The 21,737-nt window shown below is 42.3% G+C and overlaps 1 protein-coding gene across 1 annotated transcript in view; it reads left to right on the top strand.

Annotated features, from left to right (window-relative positions):
- LOC134538992 (facilitated trehalose transporter Tret1-like) overlaps window positions 1-16,095 on the top strand; it is a 38,024-nt gene extending 21,929 nt beyond the window's left edge. Inside the window, exons 4-6 of the mRNA XM_063380653.1 lie at window positions 5,206-6,287; window positions 11,288-11,507; window positions 15,178-16,095. Of these exons, the coding sequence (XP_063236723.1) occupies window positions 5,206-6,287; window positions 11,288-11,507; window positions 15,178-16,095 (2,220 nt within the window). The remainder of the gene's footprint in view (window positions 1-5,205; window positions 6,288-11,287; window positions 11,508-15,177) is intronic.
- The last annotated feature ends 5,642 nt before the right edge of the window (window positions 16,096-21,737 follow it).

Below are 21,737 nucleotides of genomic sequence, written 5' to 3'. Positions count from 1 at the left end.
ACTGAAATTAAAATTGTTTTTGATCTTTGTTAAAATATGTAAGTAGATAATCACTATTTTTCCATATTTTATCGGTTTTAATTAATTTTTTTTGTTTTGACATTATATCCTCTTTTGCGTTAATTTTTTTGTTCCAAAACATTTTAAAAATATCTTTAAAAAATAGTCGCTTTACCTTTTACCACAGGTACACTGCTGGTAATGTCTGAAGCTTCTCGTAACAGGGGTTGTCAAATGCAACACTTTAAGGCCTCTGTTAGCAAGAGAAATGAGTCTATTAGTAAGAGAAATATTTCCTCGTGTTATAATCGAGTTAAATTTTGCCATGTGACATTGCAGCCACTGTTTGTCTTGAACTACAAGCTCGCTTTACAGATGGCACGCCCGCCAGACATTCAGGTGCGTCTTAAAATCTCGAAAGTTGCCTACTGACTAGGCGATAGAGCATATACGTGAAGTCTAGCTGCTTTTAAGAGTAGGATAAAAATTAGCAACATAAGTATCAAACGAGATGTAGTGGTGAACAAAATTCTCAGAGCTCCGATTTTATTTGAGTGGAGATATTAATTTAAAAACGTATGTAAATAATCCCCTAAATTAAATAATAATTCTCGATATTTTGATTTCTAGGTTAGTATGTCAGATCTAGGGACTAGTTTGCGAGTAATGTGACCTATAGAATTCAGTTATTTTGCGGTAATCAACCGGATAAGAGGATTAGGGTGTTTTATTGAAAATTCGTACTGAGCATACTTACCGAAATTATGCTTCAGAGTACGCTGTGAACTCTCGAACTCTTTGTCTTGACAACGTGAGATTGGTAACTGTTAAGTGAAATTCCATACATATCTGTACATATCTCAACTTAATGCCAGCCCACTATCGACTGTGCTAGACATGTAACAGGGTATCAAGTAATTTCTAATGAAATTGTCTCTGACATCTTAGTTTAGCATGATAAAATCTCTTTTTATAGCTCTTTATGCCATTCGTGTATTTGTATTGAGATTTCCTATGGTAAAAAAAATATTTTTGCACTGCCAAGCTCTTGAAAACGGCTATAAAGTCAAAATTACTGAAAAACCATAATGTTAATTTTTGAATTGGGATTCTTCCAGCAGTGTTATAACCTAGAAATATAATTCATATTGTTAGTTGTGTTTGGACATTGTTTTAAGAATTCTAAAATTCTAAATATTCTCAAACCACTATACATTTATTGTGAAATAATTCGAAATTTTCTTCTAGCTTACAATCTAACTGTTGTAGAAGGTAGTGTTTTCGAAGCTGGTTTTGCCGAGTGGGAAACTTAAATTCATAGAGAGAATGAAAATTCCTGAGTCACATTATTCGAAGTTACAAATATGTCTTATCATTTTAATTGAAATTGTTACTGCAAAGTAATTAACTGTAAACTTTGAGCTAACTTACTTGGGATAACTAACTTGGAGGGAACATTACGAAGGTGGTGTAGAGGTTAATTTCTGGTTAATGTTATTAATTTTACTTGTATTAGTGCCACCACAGGTAGTCTTAGAGATTTTTCGTGTTTTTTGACACTCACAAATTTGCCTTAACTTGTTTTTCTGGAAGTTGCATGGCCATGTGGTATCAGAAGTATGAGTTTTAAGACTAGCTTATTGGTTGGTGGACATCTGTTTTAAAACATACTTGTTTACGTGAGATTACACTGTACCAGTCGAAAGTTAACATACTTAAACTAAACATTTATTTTCTGATTATCGTCTCACGCACATCGGGAGAGTGGTGAAATGCCGCACACTGCTACTAAGCAGCTGTGCTTTCGTTAAAATGAAACGGTAATCCTTGGTTAACGAAAATCGACTCGCTATTGCATTTGCAGGGCCATCAACTGTACGTGGCTACATTTCATTTACATTATGAAGAACTTTGGTTATAAATTATCCAAGGGTCTATCTTCGTAAGTTTTCGGGTTTTAAGTTGTCACTTTGAACATGAATCAACGGTTATCTTATAGTTACAAAACATTCAGAAACTTAAGTCTAAAGGGAAAAAAAATTCTCCCACATGTGTTTAACACAACTGGGAACTCGGCGTAGGTTTGTGAAGAGCCAGTTACCTGAGATTACGGAGGACTTGTTTATTCCGTTAATTATTCGTGAAAAATTCCGTAAATTTATTGAATTTTAAGTGCTGTGTGAAATTTCTAATGAACATTTGCTTGCATGGCTACTGCAGATATTGTTCCGCTGAAGGCTTCAGAGGCCCTTAGCGATTTGCTTGTAAAGTTTTTAAGTTATAAACTGCGGTACTGTTTACTTATGATTTGGTAGTTTATCTTCAATGCGATAGAACGGTTTTTTAGTATTACAGAATGTGATTTAAATATTCCGAAAATTTATAGTAAGTCTGTGTTTTAACTTGGAATATATACGAGTTAAAACCAAACATATAGGTTCAGTTAAGAATATCGTACATGCTGCAGTGAGATGTTGTGACGCAGGGTCTGCTATAAAAACCTCTAGAACTGCTAGTTTGTCTTGGATAGTCGATGTGAAAGCTTTAAAAATGGTCTGTACTTTTGTTCCACTGTGAAATATTTTGAGTTAGTCTGCGAACCTGGCCAGTGGTACAGTTTAGGTTTCTTATGGATTTTTTTTCTCTCTTGGGAGTTTGCATGTGTGGATGTGGTAAAATAGGAAAAAAAATTTTACCAGACACACTCCTCAGATTGGAAATACTTTACCTGCCACTGCGTTATGTCTGTCCTCTCTGGAGGATTTATGGCGTAGTCTCTCTGTGGTGTTGGACGTCAACTGTCAGCAGCGGAGGGGACATGGTCACACACTGAGCTCTGCGCCGTCTAGAAGCGACTTCATGTGGGTCCTGGAGACTTCGTGACGCCGGAGGACAAACTGGGTCGAGGGGGAGGAGTCTGAAGAGTGACCTAAGAGATGACCTCTAGGATGGACATGTTGCCAGACTATGTTGGTATCTGGTCTGGGAGCCATCTCGTCTCGCCTGTGGCCATGCTGGCTTAGTCAGACGTAGAGGCTGCTGGACCGGTCTTCTCGGAGGCTGCTCTGTGTGCCCCCCCCCCCTTTCTTACCACCGTGATGCTAACTTAAGCCTCGGAGGGTGGACCCACCATGTCGGGCATATGCAGTATTTTACGTGTAAACATGTTATATTTTGGAATAATTTGTTGCAGAATAGTTATCTTTACAAAATGTTGGCAAGTCTGTTGTGTTAAAACTGTTTCGCATACTGAATGCTTTGTCTCAACATCGGAAGAATCGCCCGTAAAAGGTCCGGAACTGGGAGAATGTGAAGGTAGTTCGAGAGTATGTCTGAATTTCTAGGAAGAATCTTGTCTCGCTTTAGGGAAAGAACCGGCCACCGGTGGCTCAATTGGGAGGACAATCCTGAGCGGGGTCGTGGGGGGGGGGGGGGCGGCGGCAGCAGGCCCGAAGTGCTTGGGTCTTTGAAGAAGTGCCACAGCATCATGGAATGGTCTTCCTGTAGTGTGGCTTCATGGAGTTAACTGGTGCTGAGTTTCCCTCTTAAGTGTTTCGCCTCTAGACGAGCACCACAGCCCCATGCAGTGGTCTTCCAAGACTATGGCTTCATGGAGTTGTCCAGTCTTTAATACCTCAATGACGTCAAAAGACTTGTTCCTCGCCTAGTCTAATTTGGGGCTGCGGCTGACTACGGGAAGATACGGCATGATAAGAGAAACCAAAGAGTTCATTTCGTGGAAATATCCTGTTTGGAATCATTATGAATATGTTGTAATATATATAAAAACATTACGTGTGTGTTCAAGCAAAGCAACTGAATATAAATTAGCTACGATCGTTAATATTTCAGTGGTTTGTACTTTGTATAACCATTAAGTGTGACGCATGTTAATTGTTCATTTACTCTATATAATTTTAATTATAATAGTTCGCCAAGTTTTAGTGCGCTTTTAATTTGTGTTTTATTGCAATATTTGTTAATTCTCATGTGGGGTAATTTAATGGGTGAATTTTGTTTGTAAATTATTTCCCATGGCTATAAGTACCGAAATAACTCCCCATGAGTTTTCATTTAAAAGCAACTTCACGCTGTAACCACGTATTTATGTGAAAGGGTATGTTAGAAATGAATTACTGCGGACTTGGGTAGCTGATAGTCTGGAATGTGTCCAGTAAATTAACTTGTGTTTGACATCTTAATACTACCCATTATTGACATTGCTAGTTAAAAATTGGCTCTTAAGTTTTCCGCTAATAATTTCAGCATAAGTTCAACGCTCTGCAAGTTAACAGTAGTGGATAAGTCTAGCGACAGGTTTACACCATGGCACTTGTCTGAGAATGTTACTCCTGCTCCACTTTAACGTCAACAAAAAGCGAGCTCTACAAAACCAGATGTTGCAGCCACGCTACTCAACTCTACACCGGTTTCAGAGCACCACTGTACAGTCAGTACACGGCTCTTGTTGACACCCCACCGTGGAGCACGGCGGACTCTGGACTCGGAACCCGCACACAGTTACCGGATGGTCCAGCTGTACACACGGAGCGACGCCAACACCGTACACAGACCAATCAGGTGACTCGACATGTGCATGTGAACTGCAATTCTGCTTGCTGCTTCTAACACTTCGGCCGACATCCATGGTGCACCAGATTGCAACCTTGCAGTCACACGTGAATTATTTTAGCAGGAGAGTACAATATAGTAACGAACATACTGTCAACAAATCTTGGAAGTCGATATTAACGAACAAACTGTCAACAAATCTTGGAAGTCGATATTAACATACTCGATTTGAAACTTTGCAAGTATACCTATGTAATACAGATGATACTACAATAATTTGGTACCATCGAACTGATCAAATGATGGAATCAGGAGATTGATAGTGCAAATCGTCAATGGCTATTAGTAAACCCCTTGCATTTTAGTCTGCTACTGACGAAGGCGTGTTTTGAGATTTTTAAATATCATTTTTGATTAAATCTTGACCGCGAATTTTGGCCTTTTAGGAGTAAAGTAAGAGATGTGTCTTTTCATCCATCACTGTGACTGCAATGGTTGAAACTCATCAGAACATTGTCATGGCGCTTACCACACACGCTCAGGCCTCGCTCAGTAGGTATTGCTTGCTGACCCCTGCTGACCCCTGCTGACCCCTGCTGACCCCTGCTGACCCCTGCTGACCCCTGGTTCCAGATCGTGCTCCTGTACGTGGCCAGGTTCATCTCGGGCATCGGCCTGGGGGGAGCCACGGCGCTGTCGCCCGTCTACAACGAGGAGATCGCCGAGGTGAAGATACGGGGCGCCCTGGGCACCTACTGCGAGGTCATGATCTGCGTGGGCATCTTCTACGCCTTCTGCGTGGGCTCGTACCTGGACTACCTGTGGTACCAGGCGGCGTGCGCCGCGGTGCCCGTCGTGTTCCTCCTGAGCTTCGCCTGGATGCCCGAGTCGCCGGTGTACCTGGTGCTGAGGCGTCGCGACGCGGAGGCGGAGCGCTCGCTGCGCTGGCTGCGCGGGGCAGGGGCGGGAGAGGACCGCCTCATCAAGGCGGAGATGGAGGGCATGAGGAGGTTCGTCGAGCAGGCCAGGCGCTCCAAGACCTCGACCGGCGACCAGGGCTCTTGCGTCAACTCTCCCACCTTCAAGGCCGCGTGCATCGTGTTCGGCCTCATGTCCCTGCAGCAGATGTGCGGCACCTGTGCCATCATGTACTACACGGTGAACGTGTTCCGCGACGCCGGCAGCACCTTGTCGCCCTACGTCTGCTCCATCATCGTGGCCTTCGTGCAGCTGGTGTTCGGCGTGGTCACCACCCGGGTGGTGGACCACCTGGGCCGTCGCCCCATGCTCATGTTCTCCACTCTGTGCCTGGCCGCCTGCCTGCTCGTCATGGCCGCCTACACCCAGGTGAAGCAGTCGGGAGTCGACGTGTCCGCGCACACCTGGGTGCCGCTGCTCGCGCTCAACATCTTCGTCGTCGGCTTCGAGTTCGGCGTGGGCCCGCTGCCTTGGCTCATGATGGCCGAGCTGGCGCCCAGCAACTCCCGGGGGTTCATCAGCGGCGCGTCCGTCTGCTACAACTGGTTCCTCGTGTTCCTCGTCACCAAGTGCTTCACCAACATGATCGACGCCATGGGGCTCGCCATGACCTACGGCTGCTACGCCATCTTCATGTTCCTGGGCTTCTTCTTCGCCTGGCTGTGCGTGCCCGAGACGAACGGCAAGACGCGCGAGGAGATCCAGGCGGCGCTCAAGTACGGCAGCAAGCAGGCGTCGTGACGCCCGACCCCCCACCTCTCTCCCACACCCCGGGACACATCTCGCTCAAGGTCCTCGGTGTTTTATGCTTGCAAGCAGTGGAACGTGATCGTTAGTCTGTCAGCACATTTAACTCCTTCATTGAAATTACTTGTATATCATTTTACCGGCATTCGGACTAATTTGAAATTTTCCACTAATTTTTGTTTCTTAATGAAATGCAAGTTCTTCTTTCATCTTGGTGATTTTTTCCCCCATAAATTTTTTAGTGTGCTTATAAATTTTAGATAATATTTAAATGTTTGTGTAAATTATTTATGATGTTAGTTCTATATTTAACTTTTCAATTCATTTTAAAGAAATGTGTAACTTTGAATTCCCCTCATTATGTTAGCCTGAGTTACAGGTAATTCTTGTAAAATTAAAATCCCAAGAATTTTATGTAACTTTTTAACCGGTTAAACTTCTTCAGTATTATTAAAACTATTGAAATGTTTGAGGAATTTAAAGCTTTATATATATTTAAAGTACAAAATGTAATCTTCAAATATTTATCATTGTATTACCTATTTAATTTTTGTCTATTTTAAACAAACTTTAATGTTTCTGTATATTCTTTCCGAGGAAATTGTATAACATTCCATGTGTGTGAGCGTATTGTTTCTAATGTTGGTAGCTTGAAGTTTAATATCTAGTCAATCAAGTTTTCTTAAAGGCCAACGCTTGTTGAACCAAATATATTTTAGTAATATTTTATCAATGTGTGCCAAAAATTTATTTAAATTGAAATGTTAAATTATACTGTTCTTGGAGTAGAATCTCACTATGTAAAAAGTATTAAACTATATATTGTTCACGAAGAACTATAGTATTAATTTCCTTAAGCCACCAAACACAGGAAGGTTAGTGGATGGTGCACTGGTCGAGCAAAGCCTGGTTCACACGAGAATGTGCAGGGCGCCTCGGTTCACAGGTTGGAAGTGGCATTGTTCCCCAGCACAGCCAATCTGCTAAAAAGGACTTGCAGGCAAGTTGTCTTGGCTTGTGGTATGAATCAATCCAAGGAGTGGAATTTTTTCCGCGTCTATTAGAATTCTTTCAAGATACTGAAGGCCCATCTACAGTTATAAAAGGAGCTAAAACTATTTAAGATTAAACTACGGGTGATTCTTCACTGGAAGAAATTGCACTGGATGTTTTTTAGTTGTCCATAATTAATAGTTTTGGAGTACTGAAACTTCGCCTTGTACCTTCACTGGGTGTGGAAAAACAAATGGTAACATTGGTAACTAAAGTACCACGTCGGTTCCTTTGATATCTTTACTATTCGCTGACTATTCAGACCTGGGTTTCCAGTTGCATAGGATATTCCAATAAGCACAGTCGTGAACTAGGAATAAGATCATATTGATTTACGAAAAGTCTGTTTCCAAGTTCTTCTAAAAGTCTCTACTTTGTGAGCCTGGGTCCTCTATTCAAATTTAAGTCTTTTACTCGAACTTATATTTAGTGTACTAAATTTACATTTCAAACACTGCTGTTCCGGCTGAAGAAACATTGCTGTTTGATCAGAAGTTACTTAACAAGCATCCAAGCTTGTAGTCTGCCGAACAAAACAGCCGCGATCAACTGGTCTCGACTCAGGCCTTGTTCCTAATGCACATTTTGGAAACGTAAGTGGAACCATGCAATAAATTTCCGTTGACTGATACTTGACGTAAAAAAATTCTCAATTGGCAACATTAGGGAAAAGCTAGGTACATCTAAGAGCTAAATATATTTACTAATTTCTTCTCTTTCGAAATGTTTAATTTCAACCGCATGAAAGCTTGATAAAAGTGAATAAAATATGCGTTCTAAATAAAGCCATTTACTAAATTTATAATTAGATATTTACGAATGGATTCGTGAACATTAGGCAAGTTGTGTGGCTGAGATCGCACAGGACGCGTGTGTATAGGCGTCCCATATTTCTCTTCCACCTCCCCACCTACCCCCTTATAATTTAGCATTATGGGTACTGGACTAAAGAGGATGTGTTAAAAATTATGTACGGTGGATACACCACCTTAATGTTGATCATCGCCGTGATTGTTTTCGTAATTTTTTTTTGCAGTTTATTTTTTGAATAAATATTTTCAAAGTAGGACTACAGCAGCACTTGTATACGTACATCAACATGTATAAACTTCTCGTAAGTGATCGCGAAGTTGCGCGACCATGTGTCAGGGTTATGTGACTCTGATGTGGTTCCGCTGGGTCATGAACCTTGCATATCTTAAGTTTACTTAAATCGTGTTTAGTACGCTTCACACGAGGATTTTCCCTGCAAACGTACGACTTACATCTTTGGAGGACTCTTGTTCGCATGAAACGACTGTAGTTATGCCTCTTAGCTGCCTGCTAATATCATGGCAACTGTTCGCTTTGATGGCTACCTCGGCAGACCTCTGGTCGATTAAGCACGATTAATAACGTTCGAAAGTATGTCGCTATTACGTAATGTTTTTCTTTATAGTACGTTACTACATACCTTCGAAACACAGAATTTTAATGTTTAATAATTAGAAATGAGAAATCCATTACTTTACACGTTTGAAATACAGCTGCATTACACATCGGAGAACTTCTTCTTTTTAAGTTTATATAATTCTGATATTTAACCCTTTTAGCATAATCGTCCACTGAAGTGGGCAATTTATCTCTGTAATAACATGGAGTTCATCAAACCTGAATGCTTATCTTAATGTGTACGTACATTCTATTGGTCATCATACTTTGTCTATGAAATAAAGTTATTTTACTTCAATCGAAGAATAATTATATATATTATAGTGTAAGACACAAAAATTAAAAACTGGAGTTACTATAAAAATATTAAAATCTTAGGATTTAGCATTGGTCCTTAAATATATAAATATATTTTAATATATTATCACCTGATGTGATGTGACCAACTGACCTTTGAACTGATTGAAGCACCTTGTAACTTCCATAGGACATCAGAGGCGTGGCCTGGATTGCGCCTGCTGTCGCCGCATCACAGCTGGTTGGCATGATTGCTGGACAGTGATATCGCTACAAAGGCAACTGAACACCCAGCTGTATAGGACATGCATCGCTGGAATACGTCTCGTGTTTAAACAAGCGATCTGGAAACTGGGAAACTTATCTTAAAGGTCACGGAGTGAAGAGTTCCAGATTTTGTCTGCAGAGATTTCAAGAACTCTAATAAAACTGTAATAAGGATTGGGGGGGAATGATGTGCGTGTCGCTTTGTTTAGAAATTCGGATAATGTACACGGTTTGCCTAGCTGCGTTATAATGAAATCCGGATGTTTTCTTTATATAAAATGATTTAGTCGCTTTCGTAGTTTAAATGACAACAGATGATGCCCTTAAGGTGACTTAAAAGTGCTTACTTAATGATTAATGTTTTTATAGCCACTGTCTTCTGATCATAATGACAATTCCTTCAGTCAACAGGGTTTCCATGCATGCATCTCAGCGCGGTCGTTATTGCGAGACACCCACAACATTGAACTGCAGCGTTCGTATTGTGGAAACACTATTGAAGCACTGTATGTCATTAGCTGTGCACAGAAATGAAGATTCTAATTCGCACGCGGTGACATCCAGACGTGGTCAATGTTCGAGCAGCATTCCCGCAATGTTTTGGGAGTTGCCACATGGCAATGGAAAGGCAGCGAGTGACTTCAACTACGTGATAGCAGGTCGTATCCTGACAGTTCCTCGCCCCTCGGTTCCATCCATGGGCATATGACGTGGAAGATACAGCGAGGAGTCTCGACGTCATTTCTCAGTGTTTCCAATCATGTATAAACTTGGCCAGAAGAGTTATTATCCATCCCCAAACTCGTAGCAAAAAAATAACCTGTTAACGTGATAACGATTGTCATGTGGTAAGATTTTGACATTTGTTATTCGTCTGCAAGTAACTAACACAAGTCACGCATGTTTATGTAGCTTCTGACACCTGTTGTTCTATTTAGAACTTAGCCTGAAAACAGATGTAGGTAGGATGTTTGGACGCGGCAACCTCTGCCGTCCCTGGAAGCAGAAGTTGGCACAAACAATCTACTTAAAAATGTTGCTACCAATGCGTTATAATAGTGAGTGTAAATTTCTTAATTGTATTTTATTCCATAATTATAGATTATTATGTTAAACAGTTGACCAGTTTTTTTTTGCCCTGAATGTTTCATAAATCCCGCTTTCCTATAGAGCCTTGTGGGTTCATCGAGACAGCACGAATATTTTTTTTACCTTCAACAAATATATTTTTGAAGACAATACTGAACTAAACTTTGATATTATACTCATTAAAAATAAGCATTAGTTAGTGTAAAAGCTAGATTAAAGATCAAAACAATCCTGCACCTAAATCTGCAGAAGGGAATTCTTTTTGTATGAATTTACTGTCTTGCTACACATGCATTAACATTATTATCACCCAACAAAGATGTTTTTGTTTTTTTTCAGAAGTGACTCATTTTATGAAGAGAAGCATTCATTTCACAGACGAGAGAGCCACACCCGAAGTTCCCCGAAGTTCATGCTCGCTTTTTTTTTCCCCGTTCTATCTCATTGTATAAACCGGTGTGGCATCAAATTTTGCTGTCGATTAGGATATGTTAGCTACATTATAAATACTTTAAACATTGTGGATGGTTGGTTATATTAGGTAAGTATAGCTACATTGAAAATACTGTAAAATCATTTTATGGTTGCTTAGCAAATAACTTTTTAATATGTAGCTATCCGGCGCTAGGAAACCGTTTACATGATTACACAGTATCTTCAATGTAGCTATCCTAACCAAATCAACCGTCCACAATGTTTTAAAGTATTTATAATGTAGATAACCTAACCTAAAAAAAAAAAAGATGCACGATCGGGCGTTTGGCTCTCTAGTCTGTGAAAAGAAGGCTTCCCTTTAATGAATGCTGTTGACATTGCAAGTGAGACGTGTGCACGTGATCTGACCTCGCGCCAGTAACGCCGCTTCCTGCCAGCAGATAGTGCTGCTGTACGTGGCGCGGTTCATCTCGGGCATCGCCCTGGGAGGCTCCACGGTCATCTCGCCCGTCTACAACGAGGAGATCGCCGACGTGGACATCAGAGGCGCGCTGGGCACCTACTGCGAGATCCAGCTGTGCGTCGGCATCTTCTACGCCTACTGCGTGGGCTCGTACCTGGACTACCTGTGGTTCCAGGCAAGCTGAGGCACAGTCACTCCTGCTTTCCTCTCTGGTGTCCGTTCCTCTTGGGCGCAGCACAGGGCAGCACACGGCAACTTAAGTCAGCACTGTGGGACACAGGGCAGCACAGGGAAGCACAGGGCAGCACAGGGCAACACAGGGAAGTACAGGGCAGCACATGGTATCACGTGGCAGCACAGAGCACCACAGGGAAGCACAGGGAAGCACAGGGAATCACACGACAACTTAGGTCAGCACTGTGGGACACAGGTCAGCACTGTGGGACACAAGGCAGCACAGAGCACCACAGGGCAGCACATGGTAGCACATGGCAGCACAGGGAAACACTGTGAGTCTCAATTGCCCAACGTGCATTTGACAGCAGTTCTGTGAGGCTGTTGATGGAGGCACTGCCTTGCGTGATATTCGTACTCGATATCCTGGTCTGCAATTCGGTTGATGCCCTATTTGAACTCTGAGTCAGATTTCGATGCCGAACTAAAAATAATTATTACTTCATCATAAGTCAAGGAAGTTAAATTTGTAGAAAGGTTAGTATTTAAAAAAGTTGAGCGAGTCTTTTAGTACTTGCCAATGTGTAAACATCTAACCTTTCATTTCCGTTCCACATATCTGTTCCATTGCCTCGCAATCACTCCTAACTAATGCCGAATACCGAGAGCTATCATTAACAAACCTCAAAAACTCCGTCAAATGACACACACTGAGATATGAAGGAAAGCGTGTCACAGAGTCTGAGAGTGGTCCACAAGCGAGGTGCAGGTCTCCAATGCTGCCCATAGTGTTTTACAAAATTTCATTGTAAAATATGGGTTGGTGGACGGTCATTGACTACTCTTTGGCCTCTGGATGAGTTCATGCAGGTACAGTACATTCCAGGTAATCCGTGTAGTGATAATCAGGACAGAGGGAATCCATTTTACACAAGCGTTCCTGTTCGCAATCCCACGTAACGTCTCTTAACCACAGTCTGGATTGCGCCTAATTCTACTAAAGGCATTTCAGGACAATTAGTTTTTTTTTTTTTAAATGCTAGAAATCACTTACTTAAAGATTTACATTATTTATAACTTTGAAGGTTATTTCTTTGTTTAACTTAAATCATTTTATTAATCTAATAATTACGTGATTAATGAAAGACCAATTATTATAATTACAGTTGGAAGTCGCCTGAGGGAAGTAATAAGTTGTTTCCTCACGTTGCAAAGAGGTGTATGTTGCTACTCATACTCTCTTCCTTCACTTGTGTAACTTAATTGTCCCCTTAAAATGACTTTAGAAGACTGGTGGATCTTTTAGTTTCAATGGCCAAATAATAACCCAAGTGATTTAGTCTAAATATAAGTGCATCTATGTTTATTGAACTCTTAATTACTTTAACCTCAGTCGAGAAAACATGGATTCCACAAACAGGTTAAAAAGTAACTTAATTTATGTATACATATTGACAAATATATTAACATTATAACATTCAATGAATTGGTTGACAAATATACTAAAATTGTATTATTTAATAAATGGGTTGGTAAATATATATATTTATATATATATATATAAACTGCAACACTCAAAGTATGGGCCGGAACTAATTAGAAAATTACTATTAAGTTTCATTGGACATAATTAAAACAGAATAAGAAACAATCGCTTAAGAAAAAACAATCCCCGGCGAGTTTATTTTTAGGATTTAGAGTTATTTAAGTTCTGCAATAAATATATTCAGATGTTCCAGTCTCTTTAACGGAGTCAACTAATTGGTCGCGCTGTAGACATCCCAAAAAATCTGAGGACTGGAGATTTGACATTCGCTGGCCGAAGATGAGCTGTTACATGGTATCAGGGCGCCTTCTTTTGAAAAGCTACTCACTACTATTGCTGCAAATGGCTTCGCTTCTCGCCTGATATTTGTGATCCGAGGCATTAAAAGTAAGTGCCCCACTGTTAAGTCAGAAGGACGACTTTTATTAAACAAATACAGCACTACTAGTCTTTCTTTGTCCTTCATATGTCTGAAGGTGTTCTCTCTGTGAGCATTTTCATTGTATAGTAATTTAATGCTTTGTGCTTTTAATACAATGTTTGATGTGTGAACATCTTAGTTCACGGTATACGGCATTTGAACTAAACGGAAGTCGAAATGAACGGAAATGTGTAACCACGGTGCCGAAGTCACCAAGATGGCGGGTGAACGCGTAGCAACATAAATCCGTATATATTACCTTTCGTAAACGTGAAGGAACATACCAAACGTATGGGTCTTAGTCGCTTGCGCCTTAGTCGTCCTGTCTGCTGGAGGAAGGAGTCGAGGTTGGTGTAGTCATGTCCACATCCGGCCCTTTGACCCTGTCTGTGAACAAGCCCCAAATCGAACACGATCAGAACTGGTTCACAGGCAGTTAGTAATATGGCAGAAAATGCCCACTAAAAATGGAGATGGCCGAGGATTAAAAGTTTGACAAAAAACTCTCCAGACAGGGAGGTGGTTACTAGTGTCAACAAAGTACCCTGCCAGGATGCGAAACTCGCGAACACGCGGTTGTCGCGGATGTTTCCATAATTTAAAAAAATTCAATTAAATGAAGCGGAGTATGACTATTTCTATGAGGCACGCAGACTGACTAATTACTGATTAAGAAATGAGTTATAGGGACAACATCCCTTGCCGAGATGACTACATATTTGAACGAAGACCGGTCTGAAGTCTTGTTGTGCGACTCGCTGAAGATACGATGTTGTCAGTCTGCTCTCGCGGCGCGAAGTATTTTGTGGCGGTAGCGACTCGTAATTAAAAACAGCCGATGGCTTTCGAAAGAAAGTGGGGGGGACTTCGGCTTCCGGACCGAAAGGTTCCGTCGATTTCCGAGGGGGTGGTCGAGAAACACTGACTTCGATATTTCGAAGTTGGTGGTGGTGGCCGATGTCAACACGACCTACTGAGGGGTGACCGAAACAAGATTTGATCGACTCGTGCATCTCTCGCACAAGACCTACAGAAATAATGGAGGGGACTAGTGCAGTGCTCTGGTGGATTGGAAATGAACTACAGGGCACTGCTTGTTGAGTGAGGCGCCAGGGGGCAGGCGTTTAGCGGGCGTTCAAACAACCAGGGGAAATAACTCGAAAATCCGCCGCTAGAGGGCAGAGGCGGTGCATTCGCAGACTAGTGTTGAGACCTTGAGACAGGCCGGGGGTTGGTGGCCGGTCGGTGAACTGGGCATGAGGACAGTAGAGGGGGTGGTGGTGTGAAATATGCTAGGGCAAGTTGTTTCGGGCCGAAGCCCGGCCTAGCCTCGCCACCTCCACCTCCTAGGATTGAACCCGTGAGGGTATTCCAGGAGCACTAGCTTTTCTTCTTTCCATCCAGATGTCACCTGATCTTAATGGCATCTGGATGATTTGGCCTCAGATGTTTCATACGCCATGGTTTTGAATGGTTAAACACCATTCGTTTGCCTCAACCAGAAACAACTTTTCCATTCTGTTTGAGCCGCCGTGCCTGCAGCCAGAATATAGGTTTGTCAGTTTTTATTATATATTGTCCGATGCATCCATGCAGATTTAAAACACGACGGCTGATGTTAAAACACTTCAGTCACTCCGCTAGGGCAGTGGGAAACTCTCTCGGCAGCGGTGGAGGACAGTGTGTGTGTCTCTGGCCCTCCAGGTGGCGTCGTGCGCAGTCCCAGTGCTGTTCCTCGTCACCTTCGCGTGGATGCCCGAGTCGCCGGTGTTCCTGGTCATGAAGGGCCGCGACGGGCAGGCGGAGAAGGCGCTCGCCTGGCTGAAGGGCTCCAGCCGGCACGACGCCGCGGTGCAGGGCGAGCTGGAGGCCATCAGGGTCTTCGTGGGCGCCGGCCAACGGCCCGGCGCCGCCGCCAAGAAGACGGGGCTCGACCAGAGGCTGAGGAAGGTGCTGACGGGCATCTCGGAGAGCTCGCCCACCTTCAGGGCCACCTACGTGGTGTTCGGCCTGATGGTGATGCAGCAGATGTGCGGCACGTGCGCCATCATGTACTACATGGTGAACGTGTTCCGCGACGCCGGCAGCACCTTGTCGCCCTACGTCTGCTCCATCATCGTGGCCTTCGTGCAGCTGACGAGCGGCTTCGTGGCTTCCCGCGTGGTGGACCACCTGGGCCGCCGCCCCATGCTGCTCTTCTCGTCCACCAGCCTGGCCGTCTGTCTCGCCGTGCTGGCCGCCTACACGCACTTCAGGCACGCGGGCGTCGACCTCTCCTCCTACACCTGGGTGCCGCTCGTCGCGCTCAACCTCTTCGTGGTCACCTTCGAGTTCGGCGTGGGCCCGCTGCCCTGGCTCATGATGGCCGAGCTGGCGCCCAGCAAGTCGCGCGGCTTCATCAGCGGCGCGTCCGTCTGCTTCAACTGGCTGCTCGTGTTCGTCGTCACCAAGTGCTTCACCAACATGATCGACGGCATCGGCCTCGCCATGACCTACGGCTGCTACGGCATCTTCATGTGCGCGGGCTTCGTGTTCGTGTGGTTCTTCGTGCCCGAGACGAAGGGCAAGACGAGGGAGACCATCCAGCACGAGCTCAAGTACGGCCAGAAGTCCGTGCCCTAGCAGGCTGCAGCCTCTGTGGCAGGCTGCAGCCTCTGTGGCAGCCTGCAGCCTCTGTGGCAGCCTGCAGCCTCTGTGGCAGCCTGCAGCCTCTGTGGCAGCCTGCAGCCTCTGTGGCAGCCTGCAGCCTCTGTGGCAGCCTGCAGCCTCTGTGGCAGCCTGCAGCCTCTGTGGCAGCCTGCAGCCTCTGTAGCAGCCTGCAGATACTGTAGCAGCCTGCAGCCTCTGTAGCAGCCTGCAGCCTCTATAGCAGCCTGCAGCCTCTGTGGCAGTCTGCAGACACTGTAGCAGCCTGCAGACACTGCAGCAGCCTGCAGCCTCTGTAGCAGCCTGCAGCCTCTGTGGCAGCCTGCAGCCTCTGTAGCAGCCTGCAGCCTCTGTGGCAGTCTGCAGCCTCTGTGGCAGCCTGCAGCCTCTGTAGCAGCCTGCAGCCTCTGTGGCAGCCTGCAGCCTCTGTGGCAGCCTGCAGCCTCTGTGGCAGCCTGCAGCCTCTGTGGCAGCCTGCAGCCTCTGTAGCAGCCTGCAGATACTGTAGCAGCCTGCAGCCTCTGTAGCAGCCTGCAGCCTCTATAGCAGCCTGCAGCCTCTGTGGCAGTCTGCAGACACTGTAGCAGCCTGCAGACACTGCAGCAGCCTGCAGCCTCTGTAGCAGCCTGCAGCCTCTGTAGCAGCCTGCAGCCTCTGTGGCAGCCTGCAGCCTCTGTAGCAGCCTGCAGCCTCTGTGGCAGCCTGCAGCCTCTGTGGCAGTCTGCAGCCTCTGTGGCAGCCTGCAGCCTCTGTGGCAGCCTGCAGCCTCTGTGGCAGCCTGCAGCCTCTGTGGCAGCCTGCAGCCTCTGTGGCAGCCTGCAGCCTCTGTAGCAGCCTGCAGATACTGTAGCAGCCTGCAGCCTCTGTAGCAGCCTGCAGCCTCTATAGCAGCCTGCAGCCTCTGTGGCAGTCTGCAGACACTGTAGCAGCCTGCAGACACTGCAGCAGCCTGCAGCCTCTGTAGCAGCCTGCAGCCTCTGTAGCAGCCTGCAGCCTCTGTGGCAGCCTGCAGCCTCTGTGGCAGTCTGCAGACACTGTAGCAGCCTGCAGACACTGCAGCAGCCTGCAGCCTCTGTAGCAGCCTGCAGCCTCTGTAGCAGCCTGCAGCCTCTGTAGCAGCCTGCAGCCTCTGTGGCAGCCTGCAGCCTCTGTGGCAGCCTGTAGAAGCTATATGGCTGTTCAGAGTGACCGAAGACAAATACTCCATCTTGAATTCAGCAGTATTGAAATCATGATAACTTTGAATCTCTTGTTACTAAAAATTGATATACGCTCTGGGAAACTAACATCCAGCATTAAGTCAGTAATAATTACCAGTAGTTACTGTTTTATGATCTCTGATAATTAATGCGAATAACTTCTCTCTCATCTAGGACAACAATTATTTTAAAATAACTATATATAAAACATTTTTATCACCAAAATAATTTCAGTCCATTTCGGCCTCATTCTTGCTGTCTCTTATTAGTGTTGTATCCATCTAGTTGTGTACTGCTGCAGCTAGAGAATATCTCTTTTTTAAAATCATTTAATAACAAATAATTCTACAAAAAAATTGTACATCGATGACTCGTCCAAAGCACACTACAGAAGTGTATTCAAATACTGACGAAAACATCATAATTATTCATCACTTATGATCACTGAGAGATAGTAAATTCCTGGCAAACACCTAGCTCGATTACTGGGATGAACTTGTTTGCTGGAAGTCAGTGCTTTTTAGTCATATGTGTCCTGTCACGACTATGTTTACTATAACTCTGTGCTCACTGAGCAGAAATGGTCGGTGGTCAGAGGTTGACCATTCTTAACATATCTCACCAGCCTTCAGCTTTTATAGTGCCCAATGAAGGGTTAAATTCAACCTCTGGAATGGCCTGGAGTAAACCTCGTTACTTTTAAAGATCACTACATCTGACCAAAAACAACTGCATGCATCATTTGAATGTATATGCTCAGTCGACACTTAGTTAGGTGACATACTAAGTACTGTACCCGAGAATGCGCACCCCACGGATAAATTCTTAGGAAAAATTCATGCTTCAAGTTTACAGATGCTATAGGACTTAATTTGGCAAGCAACATTTTATGAATGTGTTTTTTTATAGGTTTAACCCCATAAAACTTATAATACTTGATCTGATTATTTTTCAATTTTCGTAAGGAATTTAGTAATTTAGTAGCTAAGCAGTGCCCATGGTTGCTGTGCTTCCAGTCCAAGTTATGGTGAAAATTTGCATCGTGTCTTAAGACAAATAAGTCATTTTTTTGGTATTTGGTGATACTTCATGTAGGTATATATGTCCGTGGATTAAGAATCTTTCCATTATAATTGAATTGGCATTAAAAGTATACAAAACACGGAATTTTGGTTCTAAAATTTTTTTTACCGTGTAATAATTTAGTCTGAAAGATTTTATGACCAGTTTATGAAGAGAAATTTAATCCATATAGCTTAGTATTTCAAGTGTTTTTTTTTCCCTTAAAAAGTCAATAATTGTTTTTGAACAGCAAACTGAACGATATTGTTCAATACAGTTGTAGTTCAGGCAAAGAACCCGTAAAATAATAAAAATTTTATCCTGCAATAATAATAGAGTATATAATTAATAAGAAATAAATAATTTTCGGATTGTTTGTAAATAAAAGCCTTAATTCTGTAATAGATCTGATTTTAGAGTTGTCTATTGTTACTAAGAATTTTTTTTTTTTGTGTTTAATGAACTCGTACAAGTGGAATTATCTGTAACGGAAAAAAAATGTTTGTGAATACACTGAGAATTGTACCGTAAATAGTTCAATAAAACATTTTTTAACCGTTTGAAAGGAAGGATTTAATCTCACTTATGTGTTAAGGTAAAATGGTTCAGTTTTCTGAAAAACTGACAAGAACGTGTTAAAAATAACCAAGTACGCGATTTTATTCATCTCAACTATAATTTACAGGAATAAGGCCTCTAATTAGAGCCTATGATACTGTGTGAAAATCACCACGATGAAGTCAAGATGTGTTGGAAACCACAATAATATATCCGTCATTCAAACCCCAACACGTAATACTATACTCAAACCAATTTATCCGGAGCTCAAGTACAGTACGAAAGCGGAAAGAAAACAATTGACTGTTGTGTGAAGCAAAAAAAAAAATTCCGTCACAGTTTTACAACATTTGTCTCAAACATAATGAGTTATTAGTGAACTGAAAAAACACCAGATACGCTAATGACAAAATTAATATTCTATTAATAAAACATTGGTCTTTGTTAGAAGTGAAACTATGTAGATAAGAGGGATAGGAAATATTTAGGGTACTTTTATGTTTAAAACACGCGTAATCGTGCTTTTAAAATGGGCCTTTATTTACTATTGTCTGGCCCATGACTTCGATTGAATCTAAGATTGAATTAATGGGTTTCTAATAGCTAAAATATTATACTTGATGTAAGTTTTTGGACATACGCCATTGATAAATGGCGTATGTCCAAAAACTTACATAAATTCATGCACTCCCATTGCACAAATCTTTCAAAGACAATAAAATATTATACGTTGCCCTATTGGAAATGTATGTGCAAAAAACATTATTTAATTATTTTTACTTTTATATAGCGAATATACTTTATTTTCATAGCGACATAGCTAAAACATAAACTGAGTGTAACGGGTGGTATGGATATTAAAATAATGTCTAGGTTTTACTTACTTATGAAAACGGTACCGAGATTTTCCGGTAATTTTTGACGTGACGTCTAATAAATTTATGAACGCCGGCTGCACGCACGAAAAAGTGTCCCGTTACGCACATCGTCCCGTTACGCTGTGTCCCGTTACGCTCATTGTACGCTTGCGCCGCATCTATCTCTCTTCCACTCGATTGGAACAACCATCGATTTGACTTTTTCTAGGAACATTAAACTTGAAACACTCCCATTCGTTTCCTCCTTTTCCTATCATCGTCCTATCCTTAATAGAATAACACAGATTGGAAGAAGTTAATTAGCAAACATGTATAAAAGTTATAGTTAAAATAATCTCTTCGTTAAAGTAATAAACATATTTGAATTAATGAGTGAAAATTAAAGTAAATTTATCAACTAAATTGTAGATTTCATTTCACTCCTTCTTTGTATCCATACAAAATAGTGATAATTCAATAAAAATGATTCCATTTTATTCATAAAAGTATGCAATCATTTCATCAATGTTTTCTTATGACGTTGTCACGTTAAACTATCGTCCGTAAACCGACTTTACAGACAACCAATTTTTTTTTTCATGGTGTCAAGGATAATATTTTTTGGACAGGCAGATTCTACGTTATGTTTTTACACTTTCAACGCAAAATATTATTTTCTGACAGACGATTAGAAATCTTGTTTTATTTCTTACCCTGAGAGTGTCGCCCCAAAATGTCTCCCCTCTGCTGCTTGATAGCTGAACCACGCCTACACCAGCGACTGAGTACGCATGTTGGCGTTAACAGTTCTCCGAAAGATAGCGGTGACCTCGACAAGAGAGGTTCGACTCTAAGAACACGCAGCGCGCAGCTTGCCACGTTGACCACGTGACGAGCCATCTACAGATTACGAGCAGACTATCAGGACTCCTCACTTACGGACAATGTGCTGCAAGCCTTTGTCCCGTCGGCGCTATGACAATGTTATCGCAACCACTTCGGTTTGCGTGTTTGGAAACTCCAAAAGCGTCAATAGATTTTTTTTTTCCTCCTTGTTCTCGCAATTCTACAAATTCTTAAGACTCGGTATCACACGCCAAGTTGGATTTTTTTTGGTTGCCCGTATTGAGGACTATTTCTAATATTTGACCACGATACCTCCCTCGAATATGTTGTTCTATCACAGACAATTTTAACAGTTTTTCACTTAAGGTGATGTCATAGGTGTAAAAAGTCACGCAAGCCCAGATATCAACAAAAATTGCGCGGCATTTATACACCCATGATATTACACAAAGTGAATATATGTACAAAAAAATGCAAATTTTGAAGACTTTACAAACTGAAGTTTCTGATGGCGTCAGCATTCAATTAATTTGAAAAATTGTTCATTTTGCATTGTCTAAGATTCTTCTTAGTGTTATAAACATTACTGTGACAAAATATTTTATAGCGAAAAGGAATGATACACATATGAATGATTTGAACCTACCAGCTTTATCTATAAATTTATAATATTTATTGCTTTCCAAGAAAATCCTCCAGTATGCATAATATTGTGACCACTAATACGAGTTAAGTGACCACCACATCACGTGATATTAAATTAGGTTAGACAGTGTTTTTAGACATGGATTACATGCTTGTAACTATTATATATCTGTGAGATTTAAAAAAAATCATCCAAGAGTCCAATTCTGTTTATCACAAATGTATCTTATAATTGCTCAAAGCTGTGCGTCAATGGTTTTTTTTCTCGAAAATACAACGCCAAATGTACATTATAATAGCAGTGATAGTGTTTCCACTGTCCATCTTCTATCACTGACATTTGCAGGGATGCACTCCAAAACATTACTTTGAGAGTCAAGTTTACTCAGATGGGGTTCCAAAACAATTCGAGTTAACTTCTTGATCTATTCTCACAACTAAAAAATAAACA

Source organism: Bacillus rossius, chromosome 14 (genome assembly GCF_032445375.1).
Source record: "Bacillus rossius redtenbacheri isolate Brsri chromosome 14, Brsri_v3, whole genome shotgun sequence".
Lineage (NCBI taxonomy): Eukaryota > Metazoa > Arthropoda > Insecta > Phasmatodea > Bacillidae > Bacillus > Bacillus rossius.
This window is presented reverse-complemented; position numbering and strand designations above follow the sequence as displayed.